Source organism: Athalia rosae, chromosome 2 (genome assembly GCF_917208135.1).
Source record: "Athalia rosae chromosome 2, iyAthRosa1.1, whole genome shotgun sequence".
Taxonomy (NCBI): domain Eukaryota; kingdom Metazoa; phylum Arthropoda; class Insecta; order Hymenoptera; family Athaliidae; genus Athalia; species Athalia rosae.
In genome coordinates this window covers 30,219,713-30,230,082 of record NC_064027.1, presented here as the reverse complement: position 1 = coordinate 30,230,082, position 10,370 = coordinate 30,219,713, and the positions used below count along the sequence as shown (strand labels likewise).

General features: G+C 38.9%; 1 protein-coding gene across 2 annotated transcripts; it reads right to left on the bottom strand.

The window, feature by feature from the left end:
* Positions 1 to 13: 13 nt before the first annotated feature.
* LOC105688530 lies at positions 14 to 9,935 on the bottom strand. Of its 2 annotated transcripts, none has more exons than XM_012404926.3 (6): positions 9,000 to 9,935; positions 5,129 to 5,774; positions 4,759 to 5,022; positions 1,554 to 1,742; positions 1,213 to 1,348; positions 14 to 1,091 (listed from the first exon to the last, which is right to left on the bottom strand). In XM_012404926.3, the coding sequence occupies exons 3-6, from the start codon at positions 4,979 to 4,981 to the stop codon at positions 953 to 955; spliced, it is 687 nt and encodes a 228-aa protein (XP_012260349.1). In that variant the 5' UTR covers positions 4,982 to 5,022; positions 5,129 to 5,774; positions 9,000 to 9,935; the 3' UTR covers positions 14 to 952. The 2 variants fall into 2 exon arrangements, with proteins under 2 accessions (XP_012260349.1, XP_048507070.1); XM_048651113.1 differs by lacking the exon at positions 9,000 to 9,935 and adding an exon at positions 7,901 to 7,920.
* Between the last annotated feature and the right edge of the window lie 435 nt (positions 9,936 to 10,370).

Below are 10,370 nucleotides of genomic sequence, written 5' to 3'. Positions count from 1 at the left end.
TGAGAGGACTTACTATTATATCAAGAATAATTTATTAACATTTTCTCTCCTATAAATTACAAGCTCCTTGATCTACGCGTACTTTAGATTTCATCATTGATAATTGAGATAGCCTTATGTTATAGTATTAAATCTATATTCAACGAATGTAGAAATTATACAGTTCTCCACATTGTCATCTTCATGTAAAGCGATGCGATAATAATAATAAAATTAATAGCAGGTGTAATAGAACTAGAAGTTATTATTACTCTTACGTTGGAAGAACGTCACAAAGGAAATGTTGATAGGTCAGGAACAAATCGATGAATTATTATCAAAAGCCAAAATTTGTTTTTCCAATTGTAGAAATGCGTGTGGCAAAAGTATTCAACTGACTCAAATCACACACACGATGTAGAAATGTGTCTAATGAATACATGTTCTGTAGACACATCAAATTATTACTATTGTTGTCATTATTAATAATTAAACGGAATAACTCCGCATGCCTTATAATATCAATTGCGCAATAAATAGAAGTCCCACCAGCTGGTATTCATCAACGAACTACCGCCACACTTTCTATTTACAGTTGGTTTACACTACCTAATTGTTAATATTATTGTTATTATCATATCATTATTATTGTTGCTGGTGAGGTTGTATTTTTGCGTAATACATAGATTCGCACATGCTTACATTTTGTAGTCTCCGACACTTTTGAAATTAAGCATTTATAATTTATAAAACCATGGATGTTGTCACAGATCTCAGAATTATGAATTATTGTAAGAGTTGGTACCGTGACATGTATCTAAAAACTCTTGTCAGAAATGAATGGGTAGATGATATAATTAAATTTTCCAAAATTGATTTGGTTTCATCACTGTGATAAGAAACTCAATCTGAGCATGGTATAAATTACAAGTGGATGAATTGGTAATGATGTTATTCCGATAAACTTTGAAAATTAGTATAGCATAATTGCTGCGGCAGTCTTTTCCTCAAGTGCTGGCGCAGGCTCCGATCTTTCATCTTTGTCTCTTCCCGATCCCCAACCAACCAATGCTATGCTGATCAGATGAACCACTCCAGCTCCAACGACCAACCTGTTGGCGTGAAACATTAAATAATTTGAAAAGTGGAAGAATGAAAAATCGACAAAGGAAATATAACTGAAGAAAAGAATCAGATATCAGTAACCATCCAATGAGTGAGGAGAATTTTTACCAGAAAGAGTATCCGAGCTCTGCAGATCCTTCGCTGGTCCACATATTGTCTATATCCTCTTTAGGCAATACATTGAAGTAAAGATTTGTATAGTATTGAACGAGCCACGTCCCCGTACTGGCCAAGCAAAGTAGAACTAAATAACAAAACACGAAGAATTAGTGTTGATTGATACCTGGATTGTATTATCCGAATCATGTGTCGTTAAGTCCCAATTTGCTTTGAAAGTACAATTTTAAATAAGCAGACTACGATGAGTTGGTCCTTATTTCACTTTTACAACTTTATGTTCCATTTAAATCTTCTTTTGACAAACTTATTTTATACTTTTTTGTACTTACGGGCGAGTATGTTTATGAGGTAAACACCAGGAACGGATAATATTTGTGCTCTCGGTGTTGTCGCTGTATTTAAAACAGCCAGTAAAGCTGCCAGGGCAGCTGCTACCAAAGCGGATGCAGTTGTACCTAAAGTACCTGCCCACAATCCCCACGTCATTACCGTTGGGTCCTGCTTAATCATGTGCGGTACTGAAAATTCACCAAATAAAACAATTTAAAAAATGAATATTTCAAATCAGGTATTCAATTCGAATACAAGTCAGATATGAAGCGGTGGAAAATCATGGATGACTTTGGAAAACTGTATAATTTATGTGGAAGTTATTGTTATTTTTTTTCATACAGTACAGTTGAAACAGGTGTGTCCACATCATGATGTGCATTAGGTAAATTCCCACGGACAAAAAAATACCGTTTTTTCAGACCTTATAATTTCTTTTTTTATTCCTTTCGTCTGGTTTCGAGGTAATATCCGGTCGCCGATGGTGAGAAATAAAATCGTATATTTTCTATCACGCCGTCATTCGGAGTATTCAATACAATCGAATTCAGGTAACTTCCGACTAATAATTTTTTTTGGTTTTCCTTTTCTCTTACGAAAATCCTAGTCGTATACCTGATTAACCCGTCAACTCCGAAATTGATTTTTCCGACACGGTCCCGCTATAGCTTGATGGATATAATGAGATCAAATCGGAGGATTAATTACATTAGAATTTTAAGCACGGAGCAGCTTTTGTACACAAGACGTTTTCAGCGTCTGAACGACGTGTGATAGACGATGTTCATTATTGTCAATGAGTATTATGGACGTTTGTTACTTACACAGTACGTGTCTCGCACCGCTGCACGTTGTGCACGTGACGATGATACTCCATAATACTTCTCAAAAAGCCTACCTCAACAAAATTATAATATATTCTCAGCCTGCATCTTCATTATCATTCAGACTCGCGTTACGTCATGTACGTACGTACACCGTTGTGTATTTATACCTATAGTTTGTCGTACATCTCGCATAACGATGTCGTTGTAATTGAATTTTATTTCATTGATTTGTTCCGGAATTTGGAAATTTTTATCACGTTACTTTAGCGCAGATAACTCTGGAGGCAATATCGTATCAAAAATTCTCTCCTGCGGTCCGGTGCACGCTTGCAATCGGTTTATGTGCTTATACGTTTTGCAATTGTTCTACACACGTACTGTGATCATCAGATCAAAATTGGAGTGAAAACTGACGCGTCCAATTCGCATATGTGCAAAAAATCCCACAGATTAATGAATTTACTTTGTAAATTTGCGCAGAACGTGAAAGGGTATTCGCCTCTTCGCTCGAATGCTCCGCAGCGTGGATCTGCAGCAATAACTGCAGCGCAAGTAGCATTCTAAATTCTCCTCGTCGGTTTGCCGACCCTTCATTTTCCCGTTCGCAGGACCGAAGAGGAAATCGCGCAGCTCTTCAGCGAATTACTAAGTTTTACACATCGGTGCGAGCGAAAAATAACGAACAATTTGGAAAATAGAACATTCAATTTCAAACAAGTGTATCAACGGATTGATATCGATCAGGGCGACCACTGATCAGGTTGTCTGGAATTGCCTTGATAATTAACGTTCGGCCGAAATTTTTTTACACGTTACGCTTGTACACAAGCAAATGTATGCACGTTTAAACCGATGATCGAACGTTTACAACGAGGACTTTCACTTTCCTATGTACAATTTACTCTGCAGCCATTTCAGATGCGTACGAACCACACTTGGACAGATGAAACCATTCTTGCACAATCAAAGACACCGCGGTTTTTAAATTTTTTCTTATTTTCTACCAAAAATTAGGCCGCGTCTTACGATAGGTGAAAAGACGTGCTCCAAAAATATAGTCTGAGCTCCGATCGCAAGATTTGCAAAAAACTCCGGCAGTTAGGAGATTGCGAGCTGCGCACATTATTGTTTGACGTACAGTATACTTTACTTCCGCTATAAAAATGTGTTCGAATATGAAATTAGAAATTAGCCCGATATTCTATGCGTAGAAAATTACAGTCCAACTCGGTATATTAATTACGATGTTAATAAGATTCGGAACATTATTCCAGCCGTTGTTATTGCACGGTTAGTGACCATCACTCCAGATCTTATAACCGACCTCGAACACCGCAAACGGAGTCACGATAGTTTTGCGATTAAAAGTTCCCGTGTAAGAAGATTATTCGACAGTTCCATCGCTGCAGTTATAATCGGATGTTCCGGTTAATCGATCGAACGAACGAACAGCCGCGGATCGATCCGGAATGCCGATTGTCTCATATAATATACCATAATCTGTACCGATGGCTCCGGTTTTATAATTATACCATCGAATTTCGGCATTGATTGGAACTATTTCCGCGTACAGATCGTTAATCGAGTTTATTTTAAATTCGCCGTCGCGCGTCGCGTTTTATAAAATACACATCATCGACGGATATCGATTCTGTGTCACGGGGTCGTGCGCGTCGGACGAGATGACGATGTGCAATTGCAGAGGATTTCTCTGGTCGTCGACAGGCGCTGAATATCCGTCCGTTCGTACATCGTCTAATACGCTTTAGGTATTACAACGTTTCCGCGATGATTCGAGTATCCGCGACCCGTGCAAGATCTTCGACGCCTCTCCATACGTTTGTGCAAATTATACGACTCGACGAAATAACTACTCTTTCGAAGAAAATTCTACTCGACAGAGTTATCGTTCGTTTCAATCCTTAATCGTTGTAGATGAAATTTATTTTTCGTTGAATTTATGTAGTAATTGAAACTATCTAGAAGAATTTTCCAACGTTTCATCACGAGGATTTTAATCAATTCCGACTTGAATTACAACGCCTGTATTCGGGATGACCGAATGACATGCTTTTCCAATCGATTTAGAGCGACTGTTTTTGTCGATTTGTTATTTACATCCAAATCAATTTCTATCGTTTCAAGGACCATAGTTCCCTTCGTTCTCTTTCAATCGCCGCGCCTGCAGCGCGGAGTCGACCTCGATCCGGTAAAAACCAAAAGAATTAGCGTCAATTCCCTCTCTATCTCTCCTATATCCCTCTCCGCGAGATGAATTATACGTACACTAATTTCTATTTCTTCGCGCTAATTTTTTTCATCGTCCCTATCGAAATTACCAACAGATAACATAGGGTTGACAAAATCGTGATCTCACCGGAGACGTGATACGTCCTCCATCCGTAGGCGACGTTCAGTTCCTTTTTCCCTTGAAGAAGCCCGAGGTTCACCCGACCCGCGCTTTCCCGCGGGTTCGGCGTTCTCCAAGGTCTGGCTTCGACCCAATGTTGGGTAACGAGGGCCGCGCAGACGAGTCCTCCACCCAAAAGGGAGAGGAAAAATGTCGCGAAGATGGTTCCTCTCCGGAACATCGACGTCATCTTCTCGGCCCTTCGACGGCTGTTCCCGGGGCAGCTGGCCACTAGGTTTGGAAGAGATAAATTTCAACGAGTGTCCGATCGAGTCGTCTGTCGTTGAAAAATTCATTTCACGTCAGAAAACAGAGATAAGGAAAGAAAAAGACTCACCCTGTCCCCGCGTAGCCTCGGTAAATTGAACCTGATTCAAGCTTTTTGAAAATTCACCTTGTTTGACCTTCTGCGTGAATTGAGCAGCGCTCAATTTCTTGCTAAATTTAACCCTGTTGCAGCTCGACTTTGACTTTGATTTGAATTTGCCAGTTTTCTGGAGCGATGATGGCCGTGGTCGGCGAGCAAAGGCGTACGGTATGGTGTACGGTTGCGCTACGTAAAAATATATGGGTCTGTAGTCTTCATGGGGATGCGGTGGTGGGTAGCAGTTGCTTCCCTTTATCGAACAGCTGTTGTTACACGCACTCGGTGGATTGTTGCTGTACGTGTAAGAGTTTGGGTGATAAATTCCGTACTGGTGCGCCGTTTTTCAAGCCTTTCTCACACCGTTTGCTTAATTTAATTCGATACTTTATTATCTTCGCTATCGATTATCCTCGATCTATTCGATCGCACATGCACGACGGATTTCGATCGATGTAACGACGAAAAGGAAGAGAGAAAAGAAAAAAAAAAAAACAACTTTCACGTTCTTCGACAATTTAGCTCCTCTACGCGTTGCAGCTGATGTCGGTTTTCTCTTCTTTTATTTTCCGATCAATTATGCCCAATCAAACGTCTCGGCGAGCTTCCGTACGGATCTCTGAAAAAAGTCATCATCGATTTACGATTTTATTACTTCGATAAAAAAATTCATACCCGTATAATAATGTATCGTTGTTATCATACCGATCTTATAATGTAAAAGTCTCACGTTCAAGTAATCAAGAGTAGGTACCCATACTTATTCCCACGTTATTCACAAAGTATACGGTATACAAGTATACAGTCTACATATGATATCGTCATATTATAATGGGTGAGATGAGTTTCTCCTATTCAGCAAGCCTCGTGTTATTTTTTTTTTTTTTTCGCGCGTTTCGAATTAATTAAAACAAACCTGAAGATCATAATTATCTAATATATGGAATTACGAGGTAAAAGTACGAGGTATTATATTAGTTTTTTCTTTTTTGCGTGAAAATTTGCTCCAGCACATGCATTCGTATAAAATGAATTATCTTATACACCTATTTCTCGAGACGCAGGAGTTTGGAGAAATTTTTTACACAAAGAACCGCGACGCACATCGCGGGGGTGTTACACGTGTACATGCGTTTCGAGAAATGTGCGAAGAAAAAATAAAAAATTATTCATCCTGCACCGCACGCCGTGTAACAGCATCGTGAGAGTTTGGCGAGGTGCGCACCTCGTGACACTGGATTTAACATCGGATAACGGCATTCATCCACTCGCGCCGGTTACAACCAAACCTGACCTCAACCTCTTCCATCTCGTTCCCTCTCTCGCCGCATTCGACGATTATTTTTATCTCTCGGTATTTTTCATCAAGCCATTTTTTTTTATTCATCTTCATTCCAACCCGAGGAATGCATCTCCCCGTTACCGCTGATATACTTTCCTCTCTCTCCTTCCCCTTTTCCCTCTCTTCTTCCTACTTCTCGCTCTTTTTCTCGACTCTCGTTCTATCCGCGTGAGTATACCTATACCGCGTGCACATGGGTGAGCTCAACGAGTGGGCGAATTGTGTCTTTCTTATTACACTAACCGAGAATTTCACGGACTGTACGGAGATTTCAATGCCCGCGTAGAGAGTTTAAATTATTTCTCATCGTCAAGGCGTTCCCATTTATGATGCGTTTTTTTGCGTTTGTTTGTTTCTGATATTTATGCGAAAGAATGGAAGAAGTTTCACTATTACTGTCGCGGTTAAGAATAAGCGAAAATCATTCTCTCTTATCGTCTCTGTTGCAAAATTGAAAAGATATCTCTTATTTTATAGTATCTTTACGGACCTGTAGATGCGTGTGTATGTAAAACGAGTAATTCGATCATTATTGTAGGTATATAAGGTGCGTGCAGTAGATTATGTACAAGTATACGTATATAACAGGGAAAAAAAATTGGTATAGCGGCTGAGGTATTTATTTCCTTTCGCGACATCGATATCCGGAACATATCCGTCATATGTGTGCACAACGTATATGCAATAGAAAAATTTACATCCGCATATTATATATTGTACACTTGATACATATAATATATGTATATGAATTGATATCAATTGATACCACATAGTTTTTGTTGATTCGTATCAACATTCCATTGCGTCGTACGTACTTTCTTCGCACTGATCTGGAAGATGGATGAAATTTTCGAAAATTGAGACAAAAAATCAACGAATCAGACTACATCTGCAAACCTATGTACATTCAAATATTCCATACCTACTGCATTATGTGTTTTACAAACGTATATAGGACAAAACCGGTTTGTTCGTATACTATGTGCTCAGGTTTCTGTTTAGTCAGGCTTTGGTACACAGTCGTATATGTACCTAGATACTTTTTCTACTTCTATTTTCATATTATATCCATTTTTAATTCCCCTTTTCTATACATCTATATGCAGCCACGATACAGCTATACGTGCACGTGACGCAATCGGACAACCGTTTACTGTTTTCAACCGCATGTGTTCGCGATTATGTTCGTGCCTTGCGTCTTTATATCCTTCATTTCCACTTGATTATGTACTTTTCCTCCGTTCATCTCTCTCCCTTTTTTTATTCTCGTCACTTCGAATCAGCTGAATCGAGAAGAATTACGAATGTAATTGAGATGAAAATAAAGACGACGACGAAGTCGACGATACGCTACCGTGCGGTTCAACTTTATACGCATTTAATAATTATGATCGTCTACCTACCTATGTAACTGGGTCAAACGAGGAACGCGATTTTTCAAACGCTTTCTGCCGCCAACCCGACACCGAGACCAACAATTCAAGTACCCAATTTTATCATCATCTTCATCATTATTCTTGTTATTTCCATCATCTCCAGTTTCTTTATTTTTTTCGTCTAGTTAACCGCAGCTGCAGGATTCGTTCGTGTTGTTGCAGAATTTATTAAATTTATTCCGCGACGATTCTTATTGGAAAAATCATTTTCCTCGCGCGAATGATCTTCGCGACATCCAATCCATTTAATTTTATTACCTCCGTACCTAAAAGAACTTTGAAAACGCAGAAACGCGAAAACGCGCAGGATTCTTGTGCATATTTTTCATTCCAATATGTCAAGCGGATTTTTATACGATTGCTCGTATGAGCAGCAATCGGTCTACGTATTGCGTGATCATCGGTGATCGAGTATTAACGATAACCGGTTTTTCCGTACTTTGTTTATTGATTCGCCTATAGGTGCATAATTACTTTGGAAGATGGAATGAAACGAAGAGAATAAAATGATCGTCATCGTCGTTATTACAGCGATAATTGCGCAACGATTTCATCCAATTATAAATCGCCCCCTTTCGAATACATATTTCTTTGATATTTCTGCAAGGGGCATCGAGATAAATTATTTATCGGACGTCTGTGCATAAATTACGTTACTTTTTTTCATTTTGCACCTACGTCCGAGCCGACGTTCCACAAGATTTATTCAATTCTTTTTTTATGAATCGAAAATTGTCACCGACGGTGGGCGCACACGCGTTGACGTGGTAATTATTTCTATTTTTTTCAAAAAATGATCGACCATAGAAAATTAAAAAGCGGACAAATTTCACCTACATCCGCGTCGATGGCTTCGCTGCAGTATAGGTTTCGCGTAAAGTCTACGAAATGAGTCATCGGCATATCATTACAGGTACATCCGTTTTTAAGTTCTCAATTATTGCAGTGTATCCACCGTAATTTATTATTGCGAATATCGCGGCCTCGAATATTTTAATAAATACATTACACGAATAGTAGAGAGTCGAAACACATTCGTGCAAGAGAGTATCCGATAATTGCTCACCTTGATTAACGAGTCCTGCAGCAGAAACGAAGCATCAGCAATAAGATTCACCAAATCGTAGTGACATAATCAAGTATTCGCGCCGTTGAAGCTCATCGAAATATCTCCTGACGAATTAATTAATGACCGCTAAACATCGACACTGCGGTATAATTATGCGATATCATTTTTTCTTTTTTTCTACACTTGGGCACACGTAAGATTTCTATAGAAGGTAAAAACTAATCACCGATCTCTATCGCACGGGTACCTCAAATTGTTGTTACTATTATTCACCGAACAATGGTAAAGCTCTTTTTATTCTTTTTTGATATTATACGATCGCACTTCTTCGGTTTCTTAATCCGCTACTCACTTTTGTGCAAATTTATATCGCCAATTGCGATGTAATAATTTTTTATTTTCCGAGTTTATTGACAAAATTAATGACTATCTCTTTTGTCATTACACATGTTTCAATGGATGTGATTTTTTAAGGGTCTTGTGTGTTTTCTCTTTTTTCACGTGCGACGTTTTGCAGCGTGGCTCACAATTGGCACTGGGGCAGCGTATGATGTAGCTCTTGATTGCGATAGATAAAAATTTTTACCCGGCATTCGGTGCTTTATTTTTCGTTGAAGAAAGATTCCTCAGTCGTCAGCATAAATTGTCTACTCTGTTACTTTTTTATGTAGGTACGTACGTATGTTTTAACCGTTGAACGTTATAATATAATATTATATGGCAGCTGCGATGTCTCCTGATAAAAATAAGCGAACGGGGTAATTGAATGATAATTTTTTTGACCACCTAATATTATATTATTTTAGTTGTATATTCGGATGCGACGAACCACCGGATCACACCGGACGCCGAACACCTTATTTCAGTTCTCGCGACTAACAGTTTTACGCTTTGCCGATTCCTCGCGTTTCACCGAGGCAGCGTCGACCTGTTTCTTCTTTTACCTCTTTATTATAACTCTGTACCTGTACCGTGGTTGTTTTACCTGCCGCGAACAGGTGAGAGGGCACCACCTCACGTTGTTTTAACTATTTTTTATCATCAGGATGAACAGAGATATTCAGAAGATTAAATCCTGATCGAACCACCCTATTCTGATGTATTACACGCTCAATAATACGAATCTGTTCGCTAAATTGATCCATCATTCGAAATGATCAAGTTATCGCCAATTTATCGATCCAAAAAGTGAAAAATCAAGGATATCTCGATGGGAAAAATTCGTAGCTTAATTTACTCAACGGATTCGTCTTCCTGGGGTCAAAATGCGTAAGAAAAGTGCCCTGCAATCGATTTCAAAAATACCTCATTTTTGGCCCAAAAATCGAAAAAATCCAAAGGGGTACCCCTTGAAGTTTTTTCGATTTT